The sequence below is a fragment of the Notolepis coatsorum genome (genome assembly GCF_963971535.1).
Source record: "Notolepis coatsorum genome assembly, chromosome: 11".
Classification (NCBI taxonomy): Eukaryota; Metazoa; Chordata; class Actinopteri; order Aulopiformes; family Paralepididae; genus Notolepis; species Notolepis coatsorum.
Genome location: NC_140175.1, coordinates 95,350,346 through 95,365,345, shown reverse-complemented (window position 1 = coordinate 95,365,345; position 15,000 = coordinate 95,350,346). Strand labels below are relative to the sequence as shown.

At 43.0% G+C, this 15,000-nt stretch overlaps 1 protein-coding gene across 1 annotated transcript in view; it reads left to right on the top strand.

The window, feature by feature from the left end:
* Positions 1–15,000, top strand: part of LOC311237203 (potassium channel subfamily T member 1-like) — a gene marked incomplete at its 3' end in the record, with an annotated part of 95,209 nt that overhangs the window by 29,446 nt on the left and 50,763 nt on the right. Inside the window, 4 exon segments of the mRNA XM_084325012.1 lie at positions 1,941–2,077; positions 12,289–12,352; positions 12,830–12,938; positions 13,064–13,172. Of these exon segments, the coding sequence (XP_084181138.1) occupies positions 1,941–2,077; positions 12,289–12,352; positions 12,830–12,938; positions 13,064–13,172 (419 nt within the window).

Genomic DNA, 15,000 nt, shown 5'->3' with positions numbered 1-15,000 from the left:
TAACGTATAATATAACCGATAGGGCATACAGACCCCCATCTGCATCTTTGTTTACACTGTTTATTTTTTCTCATATTTTTCCAATTCTATTGCCTATATTTATGTCTTTCTACTATTGTCTTTCTACTATTACCCTACCCAACCTTATTGCTATAGAATAAACATACAGTAATTGAAGCATAATGGAGATTTGTTCACAAAACCATCCACAGAGAAAGTAGATCCAATAGTAGATCCACTAGTAGACACCAGAGGGAGCTCCACAAACCATGTTAAACCCAGATAGACAGTGCTGCTACCTGTACGTCTATACATTTATGACATACCAGATTTACAAATACAGTACTGTTTTTGTAGGGTGATGGTTTATTTACATTGAGGTTCTGGGGTCACGTGGAGTGTGTTATACGAAATACCCTCCACCCAACCTACCAATCTCCTACCTACCAACCTCCTCCAATGTACAGTTTCTTCATCAAATGTATATACTCTCTTTTTTAGACTCTTCTTGTATCACAAACAGTACTGTATCTGTAAATCTGGTATGTCATAAATGTATCTAGCAGTACTGTCTATCTGTATGTCATGTATGTCATATATGTTATGATGCATTGAAAATGGGGGACCCTGATGTAAACAAGACGAAAGTCTTTCTCTGGTCTGCATCCCCTTAACAATTGTGTGTATTGAGCTGTACTGTATTGTACCCATTCTGCAATCTGTTAATAAAATGTTCAATCAATCAATCAATCAATCAATCAATCAATCAATCAAATAACAACCGGTAACTTCACTGTGCTTCTTAAACAAGATGTAGAAGTACTGTCTATCTGTATGTCATGTATGTCATAATATGTTATGATGAATTGAAAATGGGGGACCCTGATGTAAACAAGACGAAAGTCTTTCTCTGGTCTGCATCCCCTTAACAATTGTGTGTATTAAGCCGTACTGTATTGTACCCATTCTGCAATCTGGTAATAACATTTTCAATCAATCAATCAATCAAATAACAACCGATTTGATTGATTGACAATTTTACTAGGTAACTTCACTGTGCTTCTTAAACAAGATGTAGCAGTACTGTATCTGTATGTCGTGTATGTCATATATGTTATGATGAATTGAAAATGGGGGATCCTGATGTAAACAAGATGAAAGTCTTTCTAATTGTGTGTATTGAGCCGTACTGTATTGTACCCATTCTGCAATCTGATAATAACATTTTCAATCAATCAATCAATCAAATCTGACACAAAAAAAAAACTTCTGCCATTTTTTTCCAGAGATTTCTTTTTGTTTCACAATCAGTCATGACAAATTAATTACATAATCCATGTGTAACAAACTAACATATTCCAGTTGACTATCTTTTTTGGAGGATTCGTTCAAAAGCTATTCATACTTCCATTTTTCTATCTATGGCGGATTGATTCAGACAGAAAAAATTAAGTAATCCGGTTGTGGGAGGGATCTGGGGTCTCGTGGAGTCTGTTATACTAAATAACAACCGGCGACTTCACTGTTTCAGCCAATCAGAATCAAGAAATGTGCATGGCATTGTATAATATACAATAAACAATGTGTCAGACGGTAGTGGGTGGGTATTGCACTGTGGATATTGCACTTGGGGGGGTAGGATGTTGCACAGTGGGAGGAGGGGGAAGGGGTGAGTTATCGGTGCATATTGGAGTTCAAGGTGGTGATGGCTCTGGGGAAGAAACTGTCTCTGAGCCGGTTTGTTCTGGCTCTGATGCACCTGTAATGCCTCCCCGATGGCAACAGATCGAACAGGTGGAAGCCAGGGGGTGAGCTGTCCTTGGTAACGGTTTTTGCTCTGTTGAGGCAGCGGGAGATGTGCAAGTCCTTCAGGGAGGGGAGGGGCCAGCCGATGATTCTCTGTGCCGAGTGTATGACCCTGTGTTTGTGTCTGTTGTCAGGATTACTACGTGGTGATCCTGTGTCCCAGCGAGATGGACCTGCAGGTGCGCAGAGTGCTGCAGATCCCCCTGTGGTCCCAGAGGGTCATCTACCTGCAGGGCTCCGTGCTCAAGGACCAGGACCTGATGAGAGCCAAGTAAGACGCCAAGGGTTACACTAACTACTAGGGGTGTAAATATTTGACCCCACAACGATTAGATTAGATTACGATTCTTCAGGCAATGATTCAATGCATCATGAAATCTCTTAATTTGACAACGATTCGATTCGATTCGATGCAATTCGATTTGATGCGATTCGATAGATTTTCGATCAGTTAATTCCCCCAAAAAAGATTTATACACAAATGTGGCTGGGGGAACTGATTTAATCAGCATGAATGGACTATAGGTCAATAATAGAGGTGTAAATATTTGACCCCACTTCGATTCGATTACGATTCTTCAGGCAACGATTCAATGCATCATGAAATCTCTTCATTCGACCTTAGGATCGATGCATTGTTACACCCCTACTAACTACATTAGATTAAACATTTTATTGTCATTATACAAGTACAGTACAACGAAAAGAGGTTTGGTATCACGGTTTAGTTTGGAACTCAATGTGCAGACAAAGAGAAACGGCAGACAGGTCTTGATAAAACCCAGGGGGGTATATTTAATTAGAATGGTCAGTGTCCAGGCAGGGGTCGATACTGACTTAATCCTCTTTACCCCTTTGGGGGGCATAGGGCGTCCACCAGAGCTCTCCATCTCACTCTCTTCTGGGCCAGGGCCTTTGCTTCTTTCCAGCTCACTCCGATGTTCTTTAGGTCTTGGAGTGTGGAACGTCTCCAGGTGTTTCTTGGCCTACCGGCTTTCCTCTTCCCCTGCGGGTTGTAGTCCAAGGCCTGTCTAGTGATGTTGTTGGAGTCCTTCCTAAGGGTATGCCCTATCCACTTCCACTTTCTCCTTTTGATGGTGGTAGCCATGCTGTCCTGGTTGGTTATCCTCCACAGCTCTTCATTTGTGGTTTTGATGGGCCACCACAGCTTGAGGATGTAGCGCAGGCATTTGTTGACAAACACCTGGATCTTGCTTGTGAGGCCCTCAGTAGTCTTCCACGTCTCAGAGCCGTAGAGCAGGACAATCTTCACATTGGTATTGAAGGGGTCGATACACGGGGAAGGTACTCATATAGTGCAGGGTGTGCACGGGGGCAAGAGAGTCAGACAGGCGGGGGTCAGAGCGGGTACGGGATAGTCAGCCAGGCGGGGGTCAGAGCGGGTACGGGAGTGTCAGCCAGGCAGGGGTCAGAGCGGGTTCGGGAGTGTCAAGACGGAGTATATAGCACAGAGAGTCGTCAGACAGGCGGGGGTTCAGAGCAGGTCCTTGTGAGCCAGCCAGTGTCTCCAGAACTTCACCAAGCAGGCTGGGGAGAGAGGATGAGAGCATAGGGTTAAATAAGTACGATGCTCAATATCTTGATTTGATATTGTCGTTCGAGATATTCTATATTCTTTCACGGTGTGCTACAATTACTGCTGCCATGATCACCTGTTTAGAGGCTCATTTACATAGAAAGGGGAGATTTTCCGCCCATATTACCTCATTTAAATATACGCCAATTGCACGGACGCAAAGCCTATGTTAGGCATGAGCAACCTAATTTCATTCATTTGAGAGCGAGATGCGCCGGCTTTGCTTCGGAAAAAGTGCGCAAAGCCTCTGTGGATTCCGGCCTGAGTCTTTCTGGTCATCTGAGCAGCTGTTCGTTAGCTATGCCAACCCAGCCCTAGGGATCTATTCCCATAAGGAAGGGAACAACATACAGTACAACAACAACAACAACAACAACAACAACAACAACAACAACAACAACAACAACAACAACAACAACAACAACAACAACAACAACAACAACAACAACATACAGCCCCTCACCGCCCATATGGGTTCAATCAGAATCAGAATCAGAAAGGTTTTTATTTACCAAGTAGTTTTCACATACATAGGAATTAGCTTTGGTCGTTTTCGGTGCGACATTAGCGGACAGACATTAACAGACAGATAATACGATCTGTGGAGGTGGAGTAAGATAAAAATTAAATATGAAATAAGTTGAGCACAATAGATAGAATATAATATAATTATGAAATAAAATAAAATATAGTGAATATTCATTCATAAATATTTATGAATATAAAATAAAAATGAAGAGCAGTGCCAAACCTGAGGTGATGAGCCTGGGATGCTGTACCAATAGCCACATTTGTCCAAAAACCTCCACATCTCTCATTAGCATGAATGGAGTCTGCCCAGTCTAACCTCCTAATGTGGGGGGATGGGGGGGGCAGTCAAGTCTGCCAATCCTCTGCCTTATGTAGGTCACGTGACACATGACAGGAAGTGAGACTGACTTGTTTGGTCTCGCTTTTGAAAGGTCTCTGGCTGCACTTATCTAGGGAGGGGGCGGGGCCTCTTATGTCACTAGTCCCATCAGCGATGATTTCAGGGTCTTCATGTGTTTCTCGCGAGGACACAACCCCCATGGCCACATTGTACGCAGGGGTGTCAAACTCATTTTCACAGAGGCCACATCAGCATTATGGTTGCCCTCAAAGGGCCAAATACTGTATAAATGTTAATGTAATGTAAAATAAATGTAGCTACTCATTTACATATTGTTAAACATGTTGTTTCTGTATTTATTACTTATTCAAGTTACACATATTGCATATGCATTTGCATAGATGTAAAAATATATGTTAGCTTATGTTATTTTAACAAATAATTTTAGTTGATCAATACCTCAGATGTTCAACATACATGTGTAAGAATGTGTAATAACTAAGGCTGTCAAAGTGAAAGCTTTATTAACGCATTAACCCACAATTTTTTTTTTTTGGCCAGAGCTCTTGGGGGCCACATCAAATGACGTGGCGGGCCACATTTGGCCCGCGGGCCTTGAGTTTGACACCTACGTCCCCTTCCCTTAACCCAAAGGGTTAACCCTTTCACTGCCACGTGACAAAGGGTTAACCCTTTCACTACCACACTACAGAAGGTTAACCCTCTGTAGTGTGGTAGTGAAAGGTTAACACTACTTAGTGTGGTAGTGAAAGGGTTAACATAATAAAGCTTCATAACCTTGCTGTGCTGTATAGATAGATGTGCTGTGGTTTTGCCAGAGCAAAGAGAAGTAGATGAGTGGGTGTGTGTTGAGCTACCGTCCTTCCACTCTGGCTCCGTTTCAACCCTCCCACACACTCTGCTTTCTCTCTCTCTCTCCACTCGGCTTTTGTATTTGCATAGTGTTTCCATGCCATGCAAATACAGAGCTCCACTCGCACAGTGCACACTGCTGCGGGGGATATTTGTCTGTCTAGCTCGCTGGCAGTATTACATTAAGCACTCTTTGAGTAGATGAATATACTTTTTTTTCTTCAGTGGTGAGTGCATTGGTGCTGCAACTCCCTCCAGGCTCTGGGTTATACAAGGAGGCTTTCTAATGATATGATATGATATGATATTTTCATTTATAATGCGCCCCCCACAGCCAAGTTTTACATCGGTCCGGGGCGCAGCCCGGGGGAAAAATGATATGAATAAATGAACAGGACAAAGGAAACAGGCAATCAGGCAGACGGACAGACAGAGAACATAAGAACACCTCAGACACACAACACAGCAAAGTAACTCAGTGATCATTCAGAGCGAAAAGGTGGGTTTTAAGCAAGGCCTTGAATGTCTGTACGGTGTTGGCAGATTTGATCTTGAGGGGGAGCTTATTCCACAGTGTCGGCGCCATCACTGCAATGTTCTAATGTTAAAAAATACTACAGGGCTGGATAATATTCATAATGTGATATTCATGTGCGATGCCTCCGAAGTAATAACCCATATCATTAACCTTTCACTAGAGCGAGGTCGATTCCTAGAGGACAGGGAACATGCCAAAATCACTCCACTTTACAAACTGGGGGAACAGATCTGACGCAGGCCACTACAGGCCTGTATCAACTCAAGAGACACTAACAAACTGAACAAGCTGGTGAGGAAGCATAGCTCCATAGTGGGAGTCGTGCTGGTCAAACTAGAGGTGGTGGCCGAGAGGAGGAAGAGGAACAAGTTGGATGCTATACTGGAAAACCCCTCCCACCCCCTCTATGAGGAGCTAGCCAGGATGAGGAGCATGTTCAGCCATAGATTTATCCCCCCACGACCACACCACAAACCGCCTCGGGCCAGTCCTTCATGCCAGTAGCCATCAGGCTCCACAACCGTTGAGCATGGACTGCTGCCAATTGCTGGAGAGCTAACGACTTGAAAACTGTTAGGAATATCCGACTCTTAATAATGAACACTGCATAGACTCTGGTGCAGTGTGTTACTACGGTTTGGACCATGCCGGGCCGCCTCAGGGGGGTCGCACAGGGCCTCGCGGGAAGGGGGGCCTCGCACAAAAAAAAATAAAAAAAAATAAAAAGAAAATATTTTTTATTTATTATTTATTTTATTTTATTTTTTTTATTTATTTATTTTTTGCGAGGCCCCCCTTCCCGCGAGGCCCTTTTTCATCACAGACCTAAAATCTAGTTTTGCTTATATGCTTATATATTTCACATTAGACACGTTTGTAGAATGTGTCTGACTTGTTCCTGGGTCTGCAGACATACTCACTATTGGAGCTCTGGGGCTCTGCAGCAGACATACTATTGGTTTCAACGAAGGGAGTGGTTACTTACATCATGTGTAGTACGCCGGCGTGCGTCAGCTGCGTTTGACTATTTCGCGCGTGCAGCTTTTGACTATTATGCTTAGTTATGCCAGCCAAGACGAAGAGGTCGGTCATTATCAGTCGGTCGGTCACCAAGGAACGTTGACGAAAGGCCTCTCGCTGGCGGGACAAATGGCCGGAGCCTTGTCATGGTGCAGTCGGGATATAGCCATGATGATGTCGGCTAGTAGCTAGCTTAGCTAAAGGCTAACTAGCGTTAGCTAACCTAGAGACAGCGCATGCAGCCAAGATGAAGAGGATGGTCGTTTGGCAGATGAACTTCGTCAACTCCACGCGGTTGTCTCCATCCTCTTGGACGTTTGGTGAGTTTTTAACCTATTCTATTAACTCTATTCTATTCCCGCCGTGGATATCTCTCTCTCTCTCTCTCTCTCTGGAGCCAAACTGGCCGACTAGCTGTTGTAGTACTACTAGTAGCTAACGGTGTGTGGCCTGGTGTCAGCACCTGTATGTAGCCGCATAGCTTGCTTCTGCGTTAGCTAATGGTTAGCGATAGCCTGGTTGAGCTAACTGTTAGCCAGTTAGCTGTTTAGCTACGACGTTAGCTGCCGGCTGCGCTCGGCTGGGAAACGTTCGTTTGATGCTATCAGTTAGCCTAGAGACTAGTTAGCTGTTAGCTTGTGCTACGACCATTGACATTAGCCGTGAGAATAGCAGGGGGTTCTGGCACTCTGACTACGACATCATCTTTGACAGAAGATGTAGTCGGGCCTGCACCATGACAAGGCTCTGGCCATAGCTTATTTTTGTCCCGCCAGCGAGAGGCCTTTCGTCAACGTGGAGACCTGTGTTGCGGCCTTTCGCCCTGCGTTCCTTGGTGCAGGTAAGATGAATGAAAATGTCATGACATTACCCCACTCTTCCTTCCTTCCCCTCCCGAATGTTTTGTTAATAACGATGTTTTTTTCCAGGCAAAACATATGTTACTTCACAACATTTGGAGATACAACATGTGCTGTGTGTGAATTCATTGTCTTGGTCGTTTGTGTAGCTTGGGTAGCGTTGGGCCATTGGCCAAAGCTGTGTGTGGCCTGGTGTCAGTAGCCTACCTGGCTAGCCTTTAGCTGATGTCGGCCATTGGCTCCTTGCTGCTTTGTTTTCTCTGGTATAGACCCTCTTCTCTTTGGATTTAAGTGTTGATCTTTGTCCTTTTGGATCCATGTATATTCATGTTGCCTTTGTGAAGTTATCTTTTCCTTCTGTTTTGTTCTTTCATTAAAAGTTGAATATCCTTTAGGGGGTCATCTTTGCTTATCTCTCTCATACATGCTCTCTCTCTAACACACACACACGACAAACACACATGCTCTCTCTCTCTCTCTCTCTTTCTAACACACACAGTCTGCCTATGGCGGCCTTTCTCGATGGCTAGGCTGTGCTCGCTGAGTTCGCTGAGTCTGTACCTAGTCAAGGATCTTCAGTCACAGTGCTCAGGTATTCTGCCACTGTGTACTCTGTTTAGGGCCAAATAGCATTTCAATTTCTTTCCAATGTGTCTCTCTCTCTGTACACTGTATATTGACTGTAGAACGGGAGCTCTCTCTGAATGAAAATGCTCTGAACTTCATAAAAGTCAGACAAAGCTTTCCAAAAGCTCAAAAAGTGAACTCCAAGCCCACGTGGTTGAACTAAAAATCCAAAGAAACAGACTAAGAAATGACGTAAACACCATGATCAGAACCGCAAAAAGAAATTTCATCAACGACAAAACTGAGGAAAACAAAAACAAACCCTGCGAACTTTGGAAATTACTCAATAATCAACTAGGCTGCAGTAAAAAACTTAAAACCAGATTCTCAAACATAAACATAAAGACGGACAACACGCTCATCACAGACAAGCTGGATGTAGCCAATTACTTAAACATCTTCTTCACAAACATAGCCACAACACTGGTAAACAAACTACCCTCCCACTCAGGGCATTATGGGGTAGAACACATAGTAGCATACTACAAAAACCTAGGGGTCCACAAAGACGACTTCAAACTTGAAATGGTAACAACCGATGAGGTACTCAAAAAATTGAGCGCCCTCCAACCTAACAAGGCCACTGGCCATGACAACATCCCCTCCAAATTCCTCAGAGACGCAGCAGCCGCCATCACCCCAGTCATCACACACATAATAAACCTCTCTATAAGACAGGGGCACGTCCCCAAGGACTTCAAAATTGCGAGAGTGACCCCTCTACACAAAAAGGGCAGCAAATTAGACCCAGGCAACTACCGCCCTGTTTCTATTCTTACCTCCATCTCGAAAGTCATGGAGAAAATAGTCTACGAACAGGTCGAAAAGTACCTGGCGGAAAAAAACCTAATCTACGAATTCCAATCTGGCTTCAGAACGTCCCACTCCACTGACACATGCCTCCTCTATTTGAACGACCACATCAAACAAGAGGTGGACGCTGGCAAATACTGCGGCATGGTCATGCTGGACCTACAAAAGGCCTTCGACACTGTCAATCACTCCATTCTAATGGACAAGCTAAAAACAATTGGTTTTGATAGCCTATCAGTGAGCTGGATGCAATCCTACCTGGAGGGGAGAGAACAGATGGTAGAGGTAAACGGTACTCTATCCCCCCCCCTCACAGTGAGCTGTGGTGTTCCACAAGGAAGCATACTAGGACCGCTACTCTTCCTAATTTATGCAAATGACATGTCGTCAGCCTGTGACTGCAACTTGTTCCTGTTTGCGGACGACTCAGCCCTGCTGGTCTCTGACAAGAACAAATTGCAGGTTGAAAAAACCCTCAGCACGGAACTAGGCAAAATCTGCATATGGCTCTCTGATAACAAACTATCATTACACATGGGCAAAACAGAGTCCATTCTCTTCGGTTCAAATAACAAACTCAGCAAGACCGACGGATTCTCAGTTACAGTGGGTGACAATATTGTCACAAGGAAAGACGAAATTACCTACCTGGGTTCCATCCTAGAGGCAAATCTTTCCTGTGACAAAATGGCATCCAATGTAATAAAAAAAGTCAACCAACGAACTAGATTCTTGTACCGGATCTCCTCTCTGGTAAACAAGAATACCCTGAAGACTCTGGCAGGAGCACTCATTCAAGGGTACTATGACTATGCGTGCACCTCATGGTACCAAAGCACCTCAAAGGCGCTTAAAACAAAATTACAAACATCACAAAACAAACTGGTCAGACTACTACTTGACCTGAACCCCAGAACCCACCTCACCCCTGCCCACTTTGCCAACCTAGGATGGCTTAGAGTAGACGACAGAGTACAGCAACTTGCAATGGGCCTGGTCTACAAGATACACTATACGACCGGGGTGCCCATGTACATGTCAAAATACTTCCCAAAGGTCAGTGAATACCACAACCACTACACCAGAGGAAGCTCAACAAATCATGTTAAACCCAGATTCGGCTCAAACAAGGGACTAAACACGTTTCGCAATTATGCCACAACAATGTGGAACGCCCTACCCAAAGCTGTAAAGGAATGTGAATCCCTGCCCACATTCAAAACCGCCCTTAAAGAGCACCTACGGGAGGCTGCAATTCGAAACTGGCCACCGTAAATGCCCCAAACCCCCACCACCTCCTAATAGACAGTCTCCTCCCCACCGCATGTATATATTCCCTCCCCGCCGTATGTATATTTCCCTCCCACCCACCCACCCCCTCCTAATGTACAGTCCCCTCCCCATCATATGTATATACTCTGTCAGGATCTAGGGGTAACAGTACTGTATATTTGAATACCGCCTATGTCACAAATGTATCAGTACTAAATACCTATATGTCCCTATGCCATAAATGTCATGTATGTTGTGTATGTCATAAATGTCTATATGAATTGAAAATGGGGGACCCTGATGGAAACAAGACAAACGTCTTTCTCAGGTCTGCATCCCCTTAACAATTGTATGTATTGAGCCGTACTGTATTGTACCCATTCTGCAATCTGTTAAATAAAGTTTTCATTCATTCATTCATTCATTCATTCATTCATTCATTCTCTCTCTTGCTATATGTTGACTGTATCATGCCCAGCCTCGGGCAGCGCTATTATTTAAGAATATGTTGACTGTATAAAAAAAATAAAAAATAAAAAATTATATATATATATTTTTTTTTAACCTTTTGGGGGGGGGCTCGCGTTTAAATCTCGCACAGGGCCTCGCATTTCTCCCAGGCGGCCCTGGGACCATGTATACCATCATCACTATTGCTACTGATTGAATCCTGCCACTCACTACTGTTCACTACTACTACTACTACTACTACTACTACTACTACTACTACTACTACTACTACTACTACTACTACTACTACTACTACTACTACTACTACTACTACTACTACTACTACTACTACTACTACTACTACTACTACTACTACTACTACTACTACTACTACTACTACTACTACTACTACTACTACTACTACTACTACTACTACTACTACTACTACTACTACTACTACTACTACTACTACTACTACTACTACTACTACTACTACTACTACTACTACTGTTATCACTACTATCATTAATAAAAGAACACTTGACTTGACTATCGTCCTCAGTATTGACTATTGTCCTCAGTGTTGCATCAACATCCTGGAAACAGTAGACCATGAGCAGCTTTATGAAGAACCTCTAAGGAGGAACAAGCCATTTACAATCAGGTTTCAGAAAAGCATACTCTAAAAAAGGCAATGCTGCTTGACCTACAGAATCACAAGCTGCTTGTCACCAAATTGAAGGCGCTTGGGTTGCAGCAGGCCAGTGCCGGCAGGGCTGAGGTCTTACTTGTCGCATAGGGACCAGATCGTAGAGGTAAATGGCCAGCGCTCAGAAGCCCCGCCCCCTAAACTGCGGAGTCCCCCAAGGGAGTGTGCTAGGCCCCTTGTTGTTCCTGGTGTATATGAATGACATAAATAATAATAATTACTTGCATTTATATAGCGCTTTTCTAGACACTCAAAGCGCTTTACAATGTAGGGTGGAAATTGCCCTACAATTGGACATGAAAGGGGCATCCAAATGTGACCTGTTCCTATACGGAGACGACTCAGCCCAGACTGGTGGTTTCTGACAAAAACTTGGCTTAGCTCCAGGAAAGGCTTAGCAAACCGCGGACTGTCATCAGTGTATGGCTCTCTGATAATAAGCTCTGCACCTTGGGAAAACAGAATCAATTATGTTTGGCTCCAAACACAGATTAAACAAAGCTAAGGATTTGAAAATACATACTGTACACAATGTCTCACACCTCCATGACGTCAAACTACAGCAAGGAAATAAGCCTTTTTTTGTGTTGTCCTTTATGCTCTATTTAATTGTGCATGTACATTGGTACATTTGCAATCATGCAATTGTCCTTGTAAAGTGAGTCATCAATTAAATAAACTAAAAATAAACACCTTGCCCGGTCAAATGTCATATATTTCTTAGCTCTGGTTGGCTAACAGTAATTAGTTTGCTCTTTCTATAACTGGATTAATGGTTTGTCTGCTCTTTTGTAATTGGGTGAACGATCTGTCTGCCCTTCTGTGATTGGTTGTTTTGTCTGTCTGTTGCAGGATGGACGACGCAGAGGCCTGTTTTATTCTGAGCAGCCGCAATGAGGTGGATCGCATGGCAGCAGTAAGAAATAACAGCCAACCATCAAGTTATCAATAGTATCCGGATATATTAACATAAATAACTAGTAATTTGTTTAGGCCTGTCCCCGACTAAAGATTTGTATAGTCGACTTTGATTGGCCATAATTTGCCGATAGTTGACTGGTAGTTGACTACCCCCCCCCCACCCCCCCCCCCCACCCGAATGCAAAAAAAAAAAAAAAGGTATTATAATTATAATAATATATAAATTATCATTCCATCCTCTTTGCTTTTGGAAAGAATGATCCCAAAAATATAAAAAATTAAATATTATAATTTTTATTTATTTCTTTATTTTTATTCTTTGCATTCGACTAAGAGGTTGGCAGTCGACTACGGCTCCTTTCGATCGATTAGTCGACTATTCGACTAGTTGAGGTCAGCCCTACATTTGTTAGAGAAGACTAAGGATGGATGAGTGAACATAGACATTTATTTGGATGTACGTACCCCCCAGGACCATCATACCATCCTCAGGGCCTGGGCAGTGAAGGACTTTGCCCCAAACTGCCCCCTGTATGTCCAGATTCTCAAGCCCGAAAACAAGTTCCACGTCAAATTCGCAGGTGAGATTTCTATGTGTATGTGTATTGCAACCCCTCAAGAATGTGACCTCAGCACCAGGGACAGCTCCTCCTGCGATCAAATCTGCCATTTCGGCTCAGACTTCTCTCTGATCTCCCTTTTTCAGATCACGTTGTGTGCGAGGAGGAGTTCAAGTACGCCATGTTGGCTCTCAACTGTGTGTGTCCGGCCACCTCCACCCTGGTCACCCTCCTGGTCCACACCTCCCGAGGACAGTGAGTGTTCATACCGTCCCTCGGCCCTCCCCCGACTTGAGGGCCGATCACAAAAGTTCTGAGTTTCCTGGACAACACGAATAGACACGCATCACGTCTATCGGTTTATAGATAGCTCCCATAGAACCGGGCCTGGCACAGAGTGGCTAATGGGTCAACTTCATCGCTGGTCACACTGTGGAAGGAAAGAGAGTGCATTAAGAGGGGGGGGGGGGGGGGGATTCTTTAAAATAATAGATTTTTTGTACAACGGTGTAAAAAACTCTCTCCTGTAGAGAAGGATGCGTCGCAGCATGAAAACAGGCCTCTCCTTATCGTCGATGTTAACACTTTGAGTGCCACTCACGAGATTTCTCAGATTTTCTTTTTTTTTTAGCGATCTGAAAAATTATTGCATCACCCGAGCCTACCCGAGTATAGCCGAGCGGCGCCGGCGATCACTGTGGAAAAAAGCGCCCCCTGTCGTCTCCCAGATGACATAAGTGATTTTGGAATGGACTCAATGAAAATGAATGGGAAAAAATCCGGTACTCCACATTTTCCAGTTCACTGATCCAGCCGGGGTTACCACAGTTCATTCTGGAACCTCAGATCCCCGCTGATCATGGAGATCTACAGTATCGCGTTGGATCCATACACGTATCGATTTTTTCGAATGGTGATCAGGAATTGGAATATACCAGTTGGATACCATCTGATGTCAGGTAAGGACTCTATGTTATCAGTGTTAGGATAATCAGAGTAAGTTTGATGAAGTTATAAGCTGTTTTGTGAAAATTCACTGTAAAAGTCTGTGAGGAAATCAACGGAGCGATTATCCGTGCGCGGCCGTAATGTGCTTGCGTGCACGTATAATATTGATCATCTAGCGTTTATTTGAAAACTATTCATAAAAAGGCCGACGAATATCAACGTTGTGGAATATTCCACTAAAAGACGATTTCATAGAATGCTCCAGAATTAGCTGTTTTTTATATCAAAACGGGGCTTTTCTAACTGCTCTGAAACGGAAACGACGCGATAAAAAACAATCTGCCTTGACAGCACTGACTGGAAAATAGTCTTTGATAATGCGATGGGCAGATTAGACACATAGCCATAATTTAAAACATAGATTAGGCGATATTAACGTTAACATTGGCGCCGATGGTGGCATTCAGCCGGTTAAAACGGAAAACCAGGCGTGGCGCTCAAAGTGTTAATAGCAGAGGGGGAAATAACACTAGGGGGAAACCAATGGGCCGTTGCATTTACTGTACACCACAGGCTGCAAATGTCTCACAAGGGGAGCCATGTGCAATCTGTAACTATTAATAATAATAATAATATAATAATAATAATAATAATAATAATAATAATAATAATAATAATAATAATAATAATAATAATAATAATAATAATAATAATAAATAATAATAATAATAATAATAATAATAATAATAATAATAATAATAATAATAATAATAATAAATAATAATACACTTTATTTGTATAGCACCTTTCATACAGAAACTGCAGCTCAAAGTGCTTCACAACAGAAAAAAGACAGGCATGCAATGAGCACATAAAGTGCAAACATAAATCAGTTTTTCACATTAGGATCTAACATCCCAAAAGGCCACCTTGTTTATGTTTGATTCAGTTTTAAATAGACAATAATAAAAGAGTAAGATCAAATAGACAGAGTAAAATAGTGCAGTGCAATAAAATAGTAGAAAGAATAGACATCAAATGAGCACATAAAGTGCAGACATATAAAATGATTATATGATCACCAAAAGCGTTGAGCGCACCTCACATAAACATAAATGTCTATAAATATGTTATG